This window comes from Gadus chalcogrammus, chromosome 19, assembly GCF_026213295.1.
Source record: "Gadus chalcogrammus isolate NIFS_2021 chromosome 19, NIFS_Gcha_1.0, whole genome shotgun sequence".
In the NCBI taxonomy this organism is placed as follows: domain Eukaryota; kingdom Metazoa; phylum Chordata; class Actinopteri; order Gadiformes; family Gadidae; genus Gadus; species Gadus chalcogrammus.
Window position 1 is genome coordinate 1,894,154 of NC_079430.1, and position 19,944 is coordinate 1,914,097.

Here is a 19,944-nt window from a genome sequence, read left to right on the forward strand (position 1 = left end):
GTTCACACCATTACAGCCGAACAACACACCACACTAGTGTTAATAACAACATATGCATATGGTACAGCTCTTTGGCTCTGAGTACCCCCCTACGGTATAGCTCTATAGCTCTGAGCACCCCCGTATGGTTCAGCTCTATAGCTCTGAGCACCACTCTATGGTATAGCTCTATAGCTCTGAGCATCACTCTATGGTATAGCTCTATAGCTCTGAGTACCACTCTATGGTATAGCTCTATAGCTCTGAGCACCCCCGTATGGTTCAGCTCTATAGCTCTGAGCACCACTCTATGGTATAGCTCTATAGCTCTGAGCACCACCCTATGGTACAGCTCTATAACGCTGAGCACCACTCTATGGTATAGCTCTATAGCTCTGAGCACCGCTCTATGGTATAGCTCTATAGCTCTGAGCACCACTCTATGGTATAGCTCTATAGCTCTGAGAGCCACTCTATGGTATAGCTCTATAGCTCTGAGCACCACTCTATGGTATAGCTCTATAGCTTTGAGAGCCACTCTATGGTATAACTCTATAGCTCTGAGCACCAATCTATGGTATAGCTCTATAGCTCTGAGCACCACTCTATGGTATAGCTCTATAGCTCTGAGCACCACTCTATGGTATAGCTCTATAGCTCTGAGAGCCACTTTGTGGCATAGCTCTACAGCACAAAAATCGTAGCAGTGTGGATAGGGCCAAAGTGTGGGACACCAACTCTGAGGAACTCATCTTATTAACGCATGAAAAATCTTCATCATATGTATTCATGTACTAATTACTTTATTTATTTTATCAATTGCAACGCTGTCAATTGCAATAAATGTCAAGGTTTCTTCCCACATTATTGTTTATCAAGCGCCTCATAAGTTTTTTAATTGTACTCCAATAATTATCTCTTTCACCTATAAGTGTAAAAAAAAAAGGGAGGAACTGTCATGGAAATAATAATCAGAACTATAATATCAAATGATATAAATCTTGTTTATTTAATTAATAGCCAATAGAAAAGGCTGTTGTATACATTGTTGTTTAACCTAGAGATACCTCCCTTCCTCTCTCTAACTAAGAGGTGTTTCGGTAATTGGCCCTTGCATTACCACTGTGGCCAGATAGGCTGATGCTGAGGTCATGCCAATCTACTGAAAGCCTATACAACAGAGTTACTGGACACACATCGCCAAACACACATCGCAACTGCATTATCCATTGTCGCCATTATTGGTATGTCCTACCTTATCTCCTACTAAACGATGGAGGCCTTACATGGTGTGTAACCCCTCAGAACAAAAATACAACAGCCATTCTGTCTGGGGCATAAATCTATGGTACCTAACTTGGAAAGGGAAAAATAGGATTCATCGTGTGTTATAGTCCTGAGGTCATCTGAAGTGACTTAATAAATTACAAATTTTAGATGCAGGTTGAGATTAAACTAATATCTGTCAGTTTGACCTGAATTAGCCATGTATTCTCATAACACAGACGGCAATCTAAGAAATATTTTAGAATACCTGTTGGACAGCAATTTTTCTAGAATTCAGAGATTCAAGATTTAATAGACTATAAGTAAAATAAACAGATTTAGAAAATTACATTTCTAGGGTGAATTATTCCTTTAACTCATTTATTAATGATGTTCGTCACACAGTCGCAATATATTTTCAGCTGTGTATTCAAAAGATTTGAATCCCTGTTCCTTCAACTTCGTTCTATAGTTTCATCCTTACCTGTCACAGGGGAATTCAATGGCTTCGGACTCGGGCGTCCCGTCCACCCTGACCAACACCTTGTCCAGGAACCAGCCACAGCCGCCGCCGCGCCCGTCGTGGCCCACCCGCACCCTCCGCACCTGGCCCAGCGACACCGCCTCGATCAGGAACTCATCGTGCTGCAATAAACAAGTGTTTTATCATCTCATGTGCAGTATGATTTGATAACCTAGTACAATATGACTGGCCTGTAACACGGTCATTCTGTAGCACCCACACTGTGGTGGCCCAGCCGCTGAGCAGTGCCCCACAGGGCCACATGGCGGCCACAAAGGCAGGTGTGGGTGTGGTGTTGAATGGGAGGCACTACCCTAAAAGCTGTGTCATAGAGACCCCGCCCCACTCAGGTGTCTCAGCTTACCCTGCAATCAGGAGGCCTTTTAACCCCACCAGAACAAGCTGATGACAGACTGGCTGGAGGAGTGTGTGGAGACCAGAGACACGTTAGGCCAGTATCCTGGTAAGGGGCCTGTGGCCAACCCTCTTGACCAATCCAAACCCTTATAGTGAAATTACGTCTAAGTGTACCGAAGAGCTGTTGTGTTGTGTGTAAATTGTGTCATGCTGAACCCAGAGAAAAGGCCTGCAGATGAAGAGGAACCCCAAGCCGAGCTTGGGCGAAGAGGTCAGTGGCAGGGACCACAGACCCACGAAGCTTGGTCTCTCTCTCGCTCTCTCTCTCTGCGCCCCCCCATCCCAGGGAGAGCCAGACGGGGCACCCTGACGACAACCGCCGACCCGGGGAAGATTTGAGTTGCCTTTTGCCCCTCCCTTTTTCCCCTGCACCTTTTCATAAATAAATGTCTTAAGTTGATTTCACCGCAAACCCTGCTTCTGCCTGTTTCTGTTCCAGTTGGTTATCCCCAGTTGTAGCTCACAGACCAGGCGCCCTGAACAAACACACACACCTCTGTTTATGTATGACAAGGCCGTTCACGTAGTAAAACACGCATCCAGTTATTAATTATAAATTACACAGTAAAAATAGGGTAGTCTGGGTATAAATAAAATGTAGGCATAAATATAAACCTGGATATTAAATATAAATAACATTTGCAGAAATGTAATATTGGTGGATATATTTACAATGAGTGTGCACAATAAAGTAAAAACTAAAATACAATCAATCATCGTTCGTGCAATAATGACTTCCAAGCCATCTCTATACGGTGTATTGTCTCAGTAACTCACGTTGCCTTTCTCAAATTTGTTGACATTGTTTTTGCTCATGTACATGAGCCGCTCCCCTGAGTCGCCGAGGTCCCCGAGCACGTTGAGGAACACGCTGGCGTCCGTGCCGCTGCCGCTGATGTTGCCCGTGCAGATGGTGACGAGGTACTTAATCACTGCAAGGAGGGGGAGAGGAGCATCCGACCGCTAGCCCATGTACAACATAAACTATTGATGTTTCCCCATGTAGATATACCAGAGACTGATCCTGGGAAAGATCATTATCCACACATGAAAGACACGGTAGTTCCAGCTTATTGATATACAACCAATGCAGGCCTCTTGTGCTTTCAGTCATTGCTGCAATCTTATCATGCATTGAACCTTTGGCAACAAAAACATTCACCATAATAACAGACAAAGCCTACGTCTTCTGCATATATAGACTTTTATATCTCAGTGCATGATCTTTCAAAGAAGAAAAAAGAAAAAGATATCTGACTATCTTTGAATGCTGAAGACATTCAGATTGTAACAACTATCTTAGTGTGTATACACTATAATCACACCTAATGCCAAGGCCAAAAAAACGCCCTTAATGCATCTAAATCAGTATTGTGGTATTATGATCACTACCGGTGACTCAAGTATGTTTTGGACGCAGAGGTCATGAGTTTCCATCTTACAGGGGAGGGGTTCCGGGACCAGAGGCCCAGTAGCCGGGATCTCTCTGATGATCTCGTTATCGTCCTCATTGATGTCCAGCCAGCGGCAGCAATCAAAAGAGTACTTCTCTTTTGTCAAGGTCTTCATTAGAGTAACCTAGAAGGAGTTTTTATAATAATAAGCAACAAAGCTACAAAATGTATTATAATATATTTTTGATATCCGGCAAAAACATCATCAATTTAGTTTTATTTTGAAGCTCAATAAGGGAGCAAATCAAAAGTTAACCAAAGTCCAAACATATTTTCTATAATTGTCTATCACACATTTTTAATTGACAATTAGAAACTCCTGTCTTACTTTTGCTAGATGCCATCCAGCAAAAGGATGTCTTTTCTCATGCCAAATTCTTAGTTTCTGCAGCCGTCCTATATCTGGCATTTCAATCTTCAGAGTCCCAGGAAGCAAAATAACAAAGGGCAGCAATTAGAAAAACAACGTTGAAGTGTAACCAACATAACACAATGTCGCAGCGCTATAGTCGACTTTAGTTTGGCCTTCAGTCATTCATCTATGCCGTACCGTGAACTTGTCCACCTGTCCCTGTTCAAAACTATCCTCTGTGTTGTTCTCCATTTTCATCTCGTCAGACTTGCCGCGTTCCCCGTAGATCTGCAGAAACACCTGGGCGTCAGTCCCTGCTCCCTTCATATCCGTGGTGAAGATCCACAGGGTCCAGGGGTACTCTGTGAACAGAACCCATCGCCAGCTCAGTCCATTTGGAGTTATTTCAAATGCAAACCTTCAGTCTTCAGAAACTTTCCACAATCCTTGCGAGGCAAATTAATAATTCATATTCAAAGGTTCAGTGGCCGCCCGACCAGACGATGACTCCTGTCTAACAACGTGTGGGCTCACCCCTTTATACGTCTGGGCCAGTGGCGATTTCTCTAAGACTGCAAGGGAAGCTCAGCTTCCCCTAAAATTTCGAACATTAAATATTCAAATATGTATTGTTGTGTTAACATTTAATTGACTACAAATTCGTTAAAATACGTTCATGTCGAAGACGAGTTCGATAAGAATCTTATCCAAGACTGACTCGATTTTGTTAACTTCTCATACATTCCCGTAATGTCAATGCATTAGACCGTAGAAGCCGAGCGTCCATTCACTTCAATGAGACTGCATGGAACAGTTTTTTTCATTGCCTCGAAACTCGACGGTCATTGGATAAATGCCCAGATTTGTCCCGCCCCCGGACGCTCAGCGTCTCTGGGGGTGGATGGAGCAGTGGGCTGGCCTGTGCTAGCCTGGACGCTGGGCTTCCGCGTTATGATTGGAGGATCAGTCGAAAGTCTGAATCACTTTTTGATTGACAGCTATTTTGAGATATACACAGTCACTTCACTATCTGAGTTCAGTCCCATCGCGGATTTTGCAAGTAAAGTCTCATGACAAACTGCAACACATTTCTTGGTATTTGCTTGGCGAAATTGCTTCCATTATTAATTTCTTACACTGTGAATAAAACACATTTATTGTATTTCCTTGTTTCAGTTTAACATACTTTCCGCATTTCCTTGTTCCGAGATTAATATCGTTTCGTTAGTTCGTTCATTTATACTGTTGGCTAGGTCGGAGTGAACTAGCCAGCTAGCATTTTCTTGAAAAGGAACGGAGGGCCGAATTGAGGTATAAATAAATTGACAACTATTTTGATGTAGGCCAAAAATGAGCTTCCCCTCTTTAAAAGACCAGCAGCCGCCACTGGTCTGGGCAGAGGGCTGGGGTAGTGGGGGGGACAGGGGAACCCCTGGCCCCAATGGGGGAGGGCCCTCGAACAGCCTGAGATGAAAGTTTTATGTTTGCAATTACTTAATTCTAAGTAATTAATTATGCAAGTAACTATAAATTGGCAGAATAAAATGTTTGAGTGACTGAACTTTGTACGTCATCTTCTTTGGTTTATAGGCACACTTAGGCCCCTTACAGAAGGCGTAAAATTGTTGTTAGATTCCCCAAATCAGCAACTAATCTATAATCTAATATCAGTTGTTTAGATTGTAGGCAGTCAGCGAGGAATCTAGCTTGAATCATAATTGCATTGAATAACATGAATGAATTAGCATTATACCTACAATGTCGCATGTCACATCAAATAAATAAAATACCAAGCAAAGGTTAACACCATGAAGCCCATGACCCTTAGTTTCAGAAACAGACTGGAGCAGCTCTTCATCTCCTGATGTCACTGAGGCTGTGAGGCAAGGTGAGCTCATGGCGGCAATAAAAAGTTATTACCAGCAACCATTTGTAGCACTTTTTACAGAAAGGAGCTTTAATAAACAGGACAACAATAATGTTTTCTTAAGCGTGATACTCCAAGCAAAACTCATTGACCACAGTAAAGTAATCCTAGACTACAGTATGTTGAAAAAGGAGGGTTGAAATGTGGTGAGATTTCAAACTGTGAAAACAAACACACACACACACACACACACACACACACACACACACACACACACACACACACACACACATACTTAATTCTTAGTATTTTTTTTAAGATGGGTGAGATCCATGGATCCATAGAGGAAGGGGCCAACAGAGACTGCTCTAGGGACTGTGCTACGCCCCAATCTGGACATACACAATGTCAACAATTATAAGAGTTGCGTTGGACGAAAGCATCAACTAAATAATTGACATGTAATAAATGAATAAGTGAACAATGATATAAATGTAAATAACATGTACATCATTATTTTCGAAAAATGGTCTATACTATGTCAAAAAATATTTTAGCAACCTACTTTTCAGTCTTTTCTGTCTGAGAGAAACCATCTCGTAGAGTTCCCTCTCGATCAGTCCGTCAGCCTCGTCCTCGTCCAACCACCGCCCACATGGGAAGGTCTGCTCGATGCCCGTGAACGGACAGTAGATCGTCACCTGGCATAGGACATGAAATGATCTGCCTTAAGTTCTGCTCTTTTGTGGAATGATTATAATCGATCATATTTCTACAACAGATTATGTGAACTCGACTCAACCCATTTGTGTGAGAGTGGTACCTTCTCACAGTACCAGCCGGCCCCCACCGCGCCGTTGTCGTGTCCGATGGACACCCTGCTGAGGGGGCTGATCAGCTCGCAGATCTCCACGTTGAAGATGTCAATAAGGCCCCGCTCGAACAGGCCCCCCTCCAGGAACACCTTCCCGCTGTTCTTCACACCCTTGGTTCCGTGCATGACTATATGGATCTTGGAGTTGGTGCCTGCGCCTCTTATGTCCCCCGTCATCACCTGGATGTTGTACACGATGGCTGTGGAGGCGGAGGTAAATGTTGGTAACAATCACAACATCTTTGTTGAATTGAACTCTTTCTTTAAAAATACAATCTCTGTGTTAGAATCAGAACGGGATTTATTGCCACGTAGGTTTACCTATACAAGAAATCTGTCTTGGAATGATATAAATTCAAAACTAAAAATGTAATAACAAATTTGAAACATAAAATGTTTAAAGTAAGTGTACAGATGTTGCTTGTTTTCAGCTATATATATCTTTCTGCATTTAGTTGCTTCTGACAATACACTGTATTTTGCTCACCCATAGGTTGCGTTGATCCAACCAGTATGTCTCTCTGAATCTTTCCGTCTGCCTCGTCCATGGCGAACCATTGGTTGACTGGGAACTCATAAATCTCTTTGTTCCCCATGTCATCCACTGAGACCTGAACAACAACATGTTCTCAAAAGATACCTTTGGTTTGTATGTTTGTATGTATGTGCTGTATGTATGTCAATGTCAATATATCAATGTGTGTATGTTTGAATGTGCCTCCATACATACTTTACGTATGTATGTACATAACGTACTGTACCTTATCGAGGAACCAGCCAGCGGAGGAGCCCCTGTTGTTGTGACCGATGGTGATTTTTCTCAGTCTCCCAAGGTTTGGAGAATCTATTGTAAACTTGTCCTCTGTTCCACGCTCAAAGTTGTCTTTGTCACTGTTCAAACGTCTCTCCCCTTTGGTGGGATATAGTAAATAGATGACGCCATTTTACAGCAATTTTTCTTATTGCTACAGTGATCACAAATAGGTTTTAGGTCACCTGTGTCCCCGAACTCTCCAAAGATATTGATGAAAACGTCGGCATCGGTCCCACTGCCCTTCATGTCTGCGGTGAACACACTCACTAAGTACTTATTAACTGCAAAACAACAGACCAAAAAAGCATATATTATAACAGTTTGCAGTTATAACATAACTGCAAAAGCATCATTCTGCAATGCAACCTTGAGAATTGTTTGTGGCGTGTGTGTGTGTGTGTGTGTGTGTGTGTGTGTGTGTGTGTGTGTGTGTGTGTGTGTGTGTGTGTGTGTGTGTGTGTGTGTGTGTGCGTGCGTGCGTGTGGATGTGCATGCACATGCATGTGTGATTTGGTGTCCAAGCATGTTTGTGTCAAGCAACGCGTCAAATGTGTGTTTGAGTGTTGGGTTCTGACCACTTCCTAATCTGATTACCAAGCCGCTAGATACCAGGTCACATGACCCAAGGTACAATGGCAGCGGGAACTCTTACAAGTGGCTTACAAGTGGCTTACAAGGGGATACCACTCAGCACTGTCGCCAACCCTCCTCAGTTTTCAGATCACAAGACAAACCTCCACATACCACAAAAGGCAGTGGCTCTCAACAGGAGGTCGGCCACTAGTTGCTAGGACCTGGGGTAAATTTAAACTTGAAAATGTACTGATTCATCCATTGCAGCTGCTTGTATGATGATCTGCACTGCCATCTTGCAGACCAGAGCCCAGGTCCTTGCCACATCCGTCTTCAACAGCTGGTATAGGGGAGCCAAGGGAAGATACTACACTACCAATCCTAGGAAAGAGGCAAGCTGGGACAGGGACTGGGTGTCAGGCTGGGACAGGATGGCATCAACGTAAGGCTTGATGGGAGTGATGACTGGAGTAAAATGTGATACCCAGAAACTCTATATTCTCTCTAACTCTATGACCCTGAACAGACATTTGTTAACATTCAGAGTGACATGCTGCATGAAACTCTGATCACATGCTCCAGGCATGCGTCTTGTTAGGCTCCATGGCTCCTAGTGTTCAGATTGCCATGCCAGAGATACCAGCCAGGATAGTGACAGGATCTTTTGGTAGCAGCTGATCACAGCACGTCCAGAGCAGGACAGCGTTAGCCCCCCTCGTTTTATCATATGTGCCCCTGCAACTGTAATGTTTTAAACTGTAGACAACATCCAACTCTGCCGGGCCACCGAAGGGCAAGTGAACTTCTCTGAGTTGCCTTCCCCAAAACCAAAATATATCATTCAAACGACTTGACCTAACCCATGCCAGGGGCAACCGGAACAGGTAAGAATCACTTGGTGGGGATAGATATCTGCCTTCATCATTTGCCACATATTGTGTCACACAAACTCAAACAGAGGGTGAGGTTAACGCACTTTACTTTGTGAACTATTTTAACAACGACAGGCAGTGCTGAAGCTGTAAAACAGAACACAGCAGGCACGTCCATGTTATCCCAACAGTGTCTTTAAACAATTCAAATATTCGCTAAATCAGACATAAAACTCCCAAAATGGCTGCGGGCATTGTGATGTGACGTTGTGATGTACAAGCCCTCATATGTTTCACAGTCCCCACACAAGGGGTGATTAGTGCAACTAAATGACCTACACTTGGGGACGTCCATGGGGTTGAGGCTGCCCAGCAGGTCCCTGACGAACAGGCTGTCCGCCTCCTCCTGACTCAGCCAGTTGTTGCAGGGGAAGTAGTATCGCAGGTGGGGCCTGTTGACGTCTGTCACCACCACCCTGTCCAGGAACCACCCGGCGTTCATCCCCGTATTGTCATGCTCGATCCTGGGGGGTATCAGTGGGGGGAGGGGGGAGATTCAGTAATATTGCATACAATTCTGCTTTATAGTATGTATCCATTTACCACAAAAAAATACCATTTACAATGTACAAAGTTTCGAAATGGGCTGGCCTAATATTCTGCTTTTTAATGAAAGAAAATAAAAAATCCTTATCAGTTGGGTAATCATATAAGCCCGTTGAAATATGTGCGGCTTGGAATGCTATCAGGAACAGAGAATGTACACCAATGTCGCTGTAATTGCCTGAGACAACATTTAAAAAAACGTCCCAGTGTTAAAAATACGGCTACTTCTTTATATCATACACTGATCTCCCCTTTTCTTGACATGTATGTGATCAGTTCCACAAGAAGAGCCCTTGCCTTCTTGTGGAACTGCCTTGCATTCAAGGCATAAGTTCCATGGGTAAAATCCCACAAGGTACCAAATATTGTCTCGGATACAATATATTTGTATTGTTTCACCATATCAGTTAGGGATATTGCCTTTATTGTTATGTCAGGGCCCAAAACTAACATTTTCCCTTTTTCATTTGGTGGCATCCTTAAAAGTAGCTCCCCTGTTTGTGCCGCTTTGACGCAGTATTGGAATTTCCTTTGTCACATACCGTCCATCCATTTTTATACTGCCATTGCCTCGACATCTCTTTCCTTACAAACCAACTCTTACGCTTCTCATCTTCCTTTATCAAAGATCGCTACCTAAACATAATAACAGGCTGATAGTGAGGTAATATACTGTAATCTGTCATCCACAATAGTTTGAGGTGTTTTTTGGTCGCTTGCTCTTGTCTTGAATAGAACTAGTGCCGCAGTGCAATTACAATGAAGCTTTGCAGTTTACAAATGAGTCTTAGCAGGAACTTTTTTCCAACAATAGCACTCACACCAGGGAGAACACCAAGTTGTCAACTATGTCGTTGTCGGGGCAACCTTGTTTTGAAGTTACATGGTGCCGCTTTTGGGCTGTTGGCTGGAATATGCTGGTCTACGTTGGAGCTATTTCCAGCATTCTGGTTCAAGAAATTGTATCAAACAAAATCCACGCCATGACTTGACGAGTAAATAACCTAAATTGACCTCCTTGTTTAATTGGTCCATCGCTAGCGAGTATGATAGAAAACAAACAGATGCATTTCCTAGCTCTAATGTTTGATTTGAGCTGTGCGATTTCCTGGTGGTGGAACAAGACCACGCCTACAGTGATCGAGGAGGAAAGATGCCTCCAAGCCCAACTTTACCCCTCCTGTAGGTAGACACACTTTGATAACACTTTACAATAAGGTGCTTTAATAAATAGCAAACTAGTCATTACCTAACCCTTTGTTAATATTTGTTAATTGTTACTAAAATATCTACCGTAATTTTCGGACTATAAGCCGCGCCTTTTTCCCCATTTTTCGAGTCTGCGGCTTATATAACGGTGCGGCTAATCTGGATTTTTACAGCTAACTGTCACTAGGGGACTTCCTAAATCAATGGATTTTACAGGTTACAGACGAGTCCACCGACTTTAACTCTATGGGCTCTATGACCGGTCCGCGCCCCGCCACCAGTGGCGGGCTCCAGCAGGAAACGCTGGAGACAAAGCCTCAAGTAGCGCGCAAAAGTAAAAGTGGAACCTTGAGTGGTAGGCTACGAAAGACAGAACGAGAACGAGAGCAAGACAAATATTACGAAAGCGAAACAGTTTGTGGAACGGAAGTTTTCATGCACAAACCCTCATTATGGAAAACAAACGTAGAATTGCATATGATGCAGCTTTTAAGTTAAAGGCAGTCAATCTGGCTGTAAAAGAAGGAAATAGAGCTGCTGCACGTGGCCTTGGCATCAATGAGTCAATGGTGAGACGTTGGAAACGCCAGCGGGAAGAACTGTCTCAATGCAAGAAGTCAAAAAAAGCTTTCAGAGGTAATAAAAGTAGATGGCCCGAACTTGAAGACTTTCTTGAAGATTGGGTGAACACACAGAGAGCAGACGGCCGAGGTGTTTCCACCGTGCAGATCCGACTGAAGGCTAAAACAGTCGCCACCGAAATGAAAATTGAAAATTTCAGAGGTGGCCCATCCTGGTGGTTCCGATTTATGAGACGAAAGGGACTGTCCATCAGGGCGCGGACGACTGTGTGTCAGCAACTCCCTCCCGACTACAAGGAAAAAATAACAAACTTCGGCGAATTCACACAAAGAAAGATAGAGGAATATTCCATCGGACCGGACCAGATCATAAATATGGATGAAGTGCCTTTGACGTTTGACCTGCCTCTCACTAGGACTGTTAACAAGAAAGGTGAATCGTCCATCACGTTGAGAACCACTGGCCACGAGAGAACGAATTTCACTTGTGTTCTTGGCTGCACAGCATCTGGATTAAAGCTTCCGCCAATGGTGATTTTTAAGCGGATTACAATGCCGAAAGAAAAGATCCCGAACGGCATCTCCTTTAAAGTCAACAAGAAAGGGTGGATGATGGAAAGCGTGATGAAGGAGTGGCTGAATGAGTGCTACGTCAAGCGCCCTGGAGGATTCTTTCGCCATTAAAAAGCTTTGCTCGTTTTGGACAGCATGAGGGCCCATATAACGGATAATGTGAAAGCAGCCATCAAGAGCACAAACTCGATTCCAGCTGTGATTCCTGGGGGCACAATGAAGCATCTGCAGCCACTCGACATCAGTGTCAATCGTGCGTTCAAAGTGGCACTACGCGTTCAGTGGGAGGCGTGGATGACTAGCGGCGATAAATCATTCACCAAAACTGGTCGCATGCGAAAAGCAACTTTCGCTCAAGTTTGCGAGTGGGTCCTGATGGCGTGGAGGAGTGTCAAAACATCCACGATCATTAACGGGTTCCGAAAGGCTGGACTACTGCGTGATGAAGAGGAGGACGCCGCCACAGCTGAGGCCCTTCAGAGGCTATTCGATTCCGACAGTGACGAAGAGGAGTTCGTTGGTTTTGACAGCGACAACGAAGGAGAGAGGAGAGTGGCTGACGAAGCCACCCTGAGCCTGTTCGTTTCCGACACTGAAGATGAGGACTTTGGTGGTTTTAGTACGCAGGAAGAAGACGGAGATGAGGATTAATGACTTGACTTTTCTGGTTACAGCCGTGTTCTGGTAGGCTGATTACCGTATATTTTAAGCAGCCTCGTTGTTGCAACTTTAGGCTTACGCGCTTACTGTCGTGTTACAGGCACTTTATTTTGCACTTTTAAAAAAACACATTTAATTTAGCCATTGATATTGCCGTAACGTAAGCTTTGTTTTTTGTTATGTTATTATTACTGTAGGCTACAACGTAGATAAACGTTCAAAGATGTTCACACTTTTTCAAGGTTTTTCCAAAATAGCCAATGTTAATAAATGTTTGACGCTATTACGGTAACTAATTTTGCTGGGGAACCCCTATGCACTACCTCAAGGACCATTGATTGAAAACCACTGCTGTGTAGATCACTGCCGGTATGTGCGCTTGGAGCGCACCGTTTAAGTTTGAAAGTTGAAATGTTTGTGTGTCTGATACGCTATGTGATACAGTACTGTTTACACAGCACAGTACCGTATATGTTCTGTAGCTACTATTGCACTAAATGGTAACACTTGAATACGTTATGCAAATATGCAACTTGTTTGTTGAAATGTTAATAAATGGGAGCTTCCTCAAGCAGCCATCTCTTTCCCGACAATCCCCTCTGTGCACGAAACCTTGCATATTGTAATTAAATATTAAAACACCCGCGGCTTATAGTCCAGTGCGGCTTATTTATGTACACATCATTCAATTTAGCTGCTGCGGCTTATACTCAGGTGCGCCTTATAGTGCGGAAAATACGGTATTTGGCACAAGTTAATAGTTTTTTCATCATTAGTAACAATTAACAAATATTAACAAAGGGTTAGGTAATGACTAGTTTGCTATTTATTATGGCACCTTATTATAAAGTGTTACCCATGTGTTGATAAGGTTTATTGGACTACGTTACCAATAAGGCTTAGCGCCAGTTAGAGGCGGGATATAGCCTACGTGAGAGAGCTATGAGTGTGTGCATGTGTTGGACCGTAATGCAATAAAGACTGCTAGGAACTAAACATGCTGCTGCGCCCGGTTTGTCATATATAAGGAACAAACATAACAACCCACACTTTTATTATTCTGTACATTAATAATACCATTTTATTCTCCCGCCTCATTCACCGTAATTATGTCCTACAATTTTGAGGCGTCATTACCAAACCACTACCAAAAATTCGGCCTTATCAGTGCAGCTACTTTTCTCGAGTAAATACTGAATTTGTTTAGCATAAAAAAAAGACTCAAATCAACCACTCTAAAAGTGAACACCTTGGAAGTGTCAAAATGAATCCACATATGGAAAATGAAGGTAAGCAGATTCCCACAATTTTTTAAGGCTAGCCCCCGGCCTGTTTGCCAAATCTTGGTGATGCAAATACTGTAGTTTGGCAAAAGTCTGTACCCCATAACCATGACCAGTGCAAACAGCATCAGCGGTGAAATGAATGTATTTTGGGACATGCGTCAGAGCTTAGTCTGTTCTGTGCCAACCAGCTAAGACACTCAAGATCCATCCATCCCAACTTTGAAGACGGTCAGCTTTCGCATGAAGATGTCTGTTATAAAGATGCTCTTTATTTCTCTCAGCTGAGCGCCAGACTGGGAGGAGCCTACTTTTCCTCAAACATGTTCAAATATGTTAATCCTCCATGCTGACATTTCAGCAAAGCTCAGCACTAAAACCGCTTAATAATCTGCTTGTGTAACCCCCATCAAACTAATGTAATATCATTTTTTTCCGAGCAATAATTAATTGATTTACTTTTCTGGCAGATTCAGTGAGCTAAATTATAATGTCCCACACCAGATGTGGTTAAACTATTAATGTTAATTCCATAAAATTCTGAACAAATTCCCCAATGGGCAGACAATGCAGCTAGACTATTTAGATATACAAATACAGATGCTTTACTGGAACACTGGGACGACTGTACAAAGACAATTACTTTTTTAAACTGAAAAACCTAAACTTTTATTCATTTGATTCTTGGGATCCACCATCTGTGGATCCTTTCTGTACACTCGTTGCACTTGCCATTTTTAGTTACTTTGATCGAATGCTCTAATATTCTGAGCCTCACTTGTAAGTGGCTTTGGATCCATGACTGCAAGTGAATGTAAACCAACAGGATGTATGTAATTTAAGGAAATGTAACAAGGAAGATGTTATCTTCATGGTGCGGTACCTCAGCTTTTTCAAAGGTCCCACGTTGTGTGTTTTGATGTGGAAAACATCTGTTTTATTCTTCTCGAAGGCTGTCCGACTTCTGTAATTTTATGGCAAGACAAAATAAGCATTAATAAACAAAGAAAGGGTGTTGTTCATTGATGAGGTGTATGACAGGTTGCAGGTTTGTTTGTGTGTCTGCTTCTTTGCTTGCATAAGCATGTGTGTGCGAGGGGTAAAACACGAGAAGGACTTTATACCATTGATGGTGGGCTGGGGTCTTCCATGGGGGTTTGAATTGATGATAGTCCTCTTCTGCTTACCATAGTGGACCAGACTACCTCTCTTAACCATTCAACAGCTGCCCTTGTGCCTCAGCCCTATCTACCTATCTATCCAAGGAGGATGAACACAGTCTAGCACACATAATCCAACAAATGCTGCCCCCATTATCTGAAATGTGTTCACTTTGTTAAAAAGGATAAAAGGACACTGATCGAAACAGAAAAAAAAAACACAATCAAACTTAAAAGGAGGCGCAAAATCCATCACTTACCTGTATAATTGTGTACAAATAAATGAATAAGACAACTACACAATACAGGTAGGACCATGTATACGATGGAGTAAGGTGAAACTCCTTCTATCCACTGTTTTGTTTTCTATACTGTGTGCAGTATAGAGCCTTATAAATCCAATTTTTATGTTGGATATCTAGACAACAACCACCACACACCCTGTATACTGAATGCATGATATGTGGCTGATTGAAGGATCACTGAAACCAGTCTAGTAATGGATAACATTCCTTCTAGTCTAGAGTAACAATGGAGAATAATATATGCAATGTACATATTACAGGTAACTGTATCCCCATTCTATGTTGGCAGAGATGAGCCAGCGAGTTACCTAATCCGCCGATAGAATTTCCTGAGGCTTATCTGATTATTGAAAACCTTTGGCATCGTGGTCTTCCTTCATTTGCCTTGAAATGGAAAAGAAGACCATCCATGTCACATTGTTCCCCTTACTCCAGATATTCTATGTCCTAATGTTGCTACTGTATGGAGAACAGATTCCTGCAACTCATCCAATCCAAGTTGTATTTATCACTGCAATTTCCTTTTCTATTGACTAGGGATGAGTTGAAGTTTTATAAAAGGTAATTCTCATTGTTTCATATCGTTTATAAGTTAAATAAATTTTTCTCAGCAGGAATTATCTCATACAGTGCCATTTGCATTTTAAATACCAAAAAACAATTAAGAAAATCATAGGCATCCTTTAGCAGACGAATAAGGAAATACCTCTTTTCTGTGCTGAAGAAATGAGAGGAATAGAAAGGTTCATGGTTACTGATTGACATGAGAAGAATAGTTATGTTGGCTACGGATGTTACAGGCTGTAGTTCGTCAGACCTTTTTACATAAACTAGCATAGGGTTATCACACTAATCTTTGGTCTTAAAACCAACATTAACAGTTGAAATAATTAACATAGATAAAACAAGAACAGCAGTAATTTTACATAGATATTTTTTAGAAACACTACAATGTGTGAACTCACTTGCTGGCCAGGTGGACCTTGGGACTGACTCCAAAGTCTCCAAAAAGGGTAACAAAAACATTGGCATCTGTACCTGCTCCTTTCACATCCCCAGTGACGGTGACCACCTCATACACTGGAACACAAATACATTCATGGAAAAGGTTGTTTAAATAAAAACATATAAAAAGAGACAGGGAGAGAATAACACAAGCAGCATTCAACCAGGGAAAGAAGGTAATAGCCTTACATCACTTATTGTTCCCAAACAGCACTACAACAACCTATAACCACAACCTATAACTTAAAAAAGACGTGTTGATAAAATATGTTTGAATGTTTAATGACTTTGTATTTGCATTGGAAATGTGTAGGAATTCTTCAACCATTCATTTGAAACAAAAGCCAAAGCATATGTACTGAAGTAGCTAAATGGATGTGTTTTCATGTGTTCAATAGATCCACGTGCTTTATCATGCCCACCATCTGACAACATAGGCTGGATGAGTCGCATAACCACTGGGTATCCCGTGCAACACAATACCCTCACCTGTGTGCTGCTGGTAAGAGATGTGTGTGTGTGTGTCTGTGTGATGTAATGTATACAAGATTTAACACTGAACCCAGCACGGGAGTCAGGTTATGTAACACCCAGATAACATCCTGCGTAAAGCGTGGAAAATACAGAATGATGTGTTTTCAAAGAAAGATATAATAGAGAAAATGGAGTTAAGATCATCGTATTTGAAAAGATAAACGCACTAGAGAGATGGTGTTTATGTCAATATTCAAGCGATGAAAATTGGTGAAGGTGTTAATATTTTAATTTCTGAAATGTCTGAAAAGGGATAAGTCAGCAGGAATTTGTAGTAAGCAGTAAAACATATATCCTTTTTAAGATATATATTTTTGAAGTATCAACAACGAAGAAAGGCAATAGTCGAACTCAATGAACTCAACATAAACTGCGCTGGCAAAAATGTATAAGCCTGGTTCAGTTTTCCTAGAGTTACGAGTGAAACAGACAGGAAACAAGCATAGTGCAGGTTGATTGCTTGAAAATAGCCCATTTAAACATAACTGAATTTATGTGACTGAAAATGTCGTTCTGTCAGGGGTGTCAGCCTGTAATTGGGCCCACAAACACATCTTAGCAAAGTGAGACACACTAGCGGTTGATGAATGACCAATGATCTAAGGGAAAGTAAGAAAGAGAAGAACAGGCAAGACACCTGATAAAGAGCAATCTGAGAGAATTAGATCAGTCAGAGACACAGAAACCAAGTTATCAGGGTAAGGACTGAAAATAACTGATTAAAGTGGAAAAGGAGACACCTGATAAAATTAGATAGAAGGCTGCCTGGCAGAGAGTGTTTTTCTAGACCTCTCCATCCTTCATTCTAGATAAACTGAATCCAGAGTGGAGGACACAGTGCACATTACACAGCAGACTTCGCAAACAGGCCCTACTAGACACAACAAACAGGTATAGGCCATATTCTCCATCTGCTTCCCCTTTACCATGCCTCTATAATGCAAGATACAGACGTGGTCATTTGAGCTCAATGTATTTGATATAGGCTACTGGTCATTTGTGTAATCTACTTGCTACAATCTTGTTTTGCAAATGAATTGTCTTTATTGAACCTTAATAGATTTCAGTAGTGGTATTATGCTTATCTAGTCCCAACGTAACGATAGAGATAACCAGTGTGTGTACTATAGAGGGAAACAAACTGACCAACAGGAAGCAAGGTGGTTCGTGAATAGAAAAAGGATCTAGCCTAATGTCTAATCTAATCTCTTTAGTGTGTATAGTCTGTGTTTTGTTGTACTCAATCCTCTATCAATTCTGGTTCATAGTCTATCATGGTGTCTGTTCTAGATTCAAGACTTGTGTCTAGTCTATTATAGTATCTAGTCACTGCTGTATGTTCTAGTCAGTTTCCTGCCATGGTCTGTTGTGCTCCTCTGGCTGGCCGCCCTGCATCTGCTGCTCTCTGGGACCTCACCCAACACCCGTCTGGCCAGATTCTCTGTGGTGCTCCATCCATGTGGAACACAGCTGAGCTTTACCAGCCTGGTACAGGGAGGCTTTCCCATGGCTGGACCAGTCCTGTTTGAGTCCAGAGACTGGCTGATACCATCAGATGTATTAGTATTATAGTACTTTCAGATAAGGCTTCCTACCTTTCTTCTTATAGTAGTCATCCTCGTATCCGTCAGAGGAGTCGGTGTGGTAGCTGAGCAGCTCGTTCTGGTAGATCTCGGCGTAGTCCAGCTGTTTGGATTTCTTCTTCTTTTTCTTTTTGTCATCGTCGTCCTTTGGCTTTTTCTTCTTCTTTTTCTTGGAGTCCTCCTCCTGCTCCGACAGGTCTTCCTCGTCCTCGTCTTCTGCAGACTTCTTCTTTTTCTTCTTCTTTTTCTTGGAGTCCTCCTCCTGCTCCGACAGGTCCTCCTCGTCATCCTCGTCTTCTGCAGACTTCTTCTTCTTCTTCTTCTTATCCTTGGATCCCATCTCGTCCTCCTTCTCGGGATCCGCAGACTTCTTCTTCTTGGTCCTCTTCCTCTCCTCCTTTGCTCCTCCGTCAGTCACTTTTTCCGGCGGGGACTTCCCTGAGCTCCTCTTGTTCGCCCTGCCAGTGTTGACATTGTTGTTGTTCTGCTCATGGCCCTCATCCTCCTGCTCCTCCTTGGTCACGACACCGCCCTCAACGCCTCCATCTGAGGATCTCTTATTCTCCTTCTTCTTCTCCTTCACCTTCTCCTGCTCTTTCTTCTTGCTCTTCCTCTGCTCCTCTTGGGGCGGGGAAGGGTTCTCCCGGTCTGCACAGCTCTCCCTGCTCCTGTGTTTCCTGCTGCCACTCCTCTCTCGCTCTGGAGCATTCTTCCTCCTCTCCCTCAGCTTTGGCTCACTTTCCTCCACCTCGTCATCCACATCTTTAGTTTCTTTGGAACCTGTGGATTTTTTCGCTTTGGTTGGCATCTTTTATTCATCCACTTACCCGGCTTTTAGTTTCGTCAAGTGCCGCCTGGAGTTTCTAACGCTGTAAGACAATTCATTTGACCTGCGAATGTGAGAAGGTGCCAGGACTCTGGGTTTCGGATCTGTGTGTCTATTTGTGTGTGTGTCTGTATATCTGTGTGTGTTTGTGTGTGTGTGTGTGTGTGTGTGTGTGTGTGTGTGTGTGTGTGTGTGTGTGTGTGTGTGTGTGTGTGTGTGTGTGTGTGTGTGTGTGTGTGTGTGTGTGTGTGTGTGTGTGTGTGTGTTTGCGTCTTGATAGACACAGTCCCAGGCTTAGGGCCACAGAGGACTTATGGCGGCCTCGGGATCTCCTTCACTGGGCAGTGCGGCCACACGACTGAACACACTTACGCTCATGAAAAATTACTGTCACCTCAGTTGTCACGTGGCCCGGGGAGAGGGCCCTGTGAAAAAGGAGCCTTGCTAAGGGAACTTATCCTCTCTGTAGCAAAGAGGTCCATAATTTATAGTGTCATCAGGATCACTTTACGAGTGGTGGGCCTCTCATTTGTGAACCTACACTAATATGCAGACATACCTCTCTCTCACACACACACACACACACACACACACACACACACACACACACACACACACACACACACAC

General features: G+C 42.8%; 1 protein-coding gene across 1 annotated transcript; it reads right to left on the reverse strand.

Annotated features, from left to right (window-relative positions):
• Positions 1 to 1,725: 1,725 nt before the first annotated feature.
• On the reverse strand, positions 1,726 to 19,252 carry LOC130372772 (lipoxygenase homology domain-containing protein 1-like). The gene is made up of 16 exons (XM_056578932.1): positions 19,229 to 19,252; positions 18,763 to 19,004; positions 18,325 to 18,449; positions 16,334 to 16,448; positions 14,787 to 14,867; positions 9,331 to 9,515; positions 7,729 to 7,827; positions 7,494 to 7,642; positions 7,220 to 7,343; positions 6,682 to 6,932; positions 6,424 to 6,559; positions 4,190 to 4,353; positions 3,968 to 4,054; positions 3,628 to 3,763; positions 2,963 to 3,117; positions 1,726 to 1,890 (listed from the first exon to the last, which is right to left on the reverse strand). The coding sequence occupies exons 1-16, from the start codon at positions 19,250 to 19,252 to the stop codon at positions 1,726 to 1,728; spliced, it is 2,238 nt and encodes a 745-aa protein (XP_056434907.1).
• Between the last annotated feature and the right edge of the window lie 692 nt (positions 19,253 to 19,944).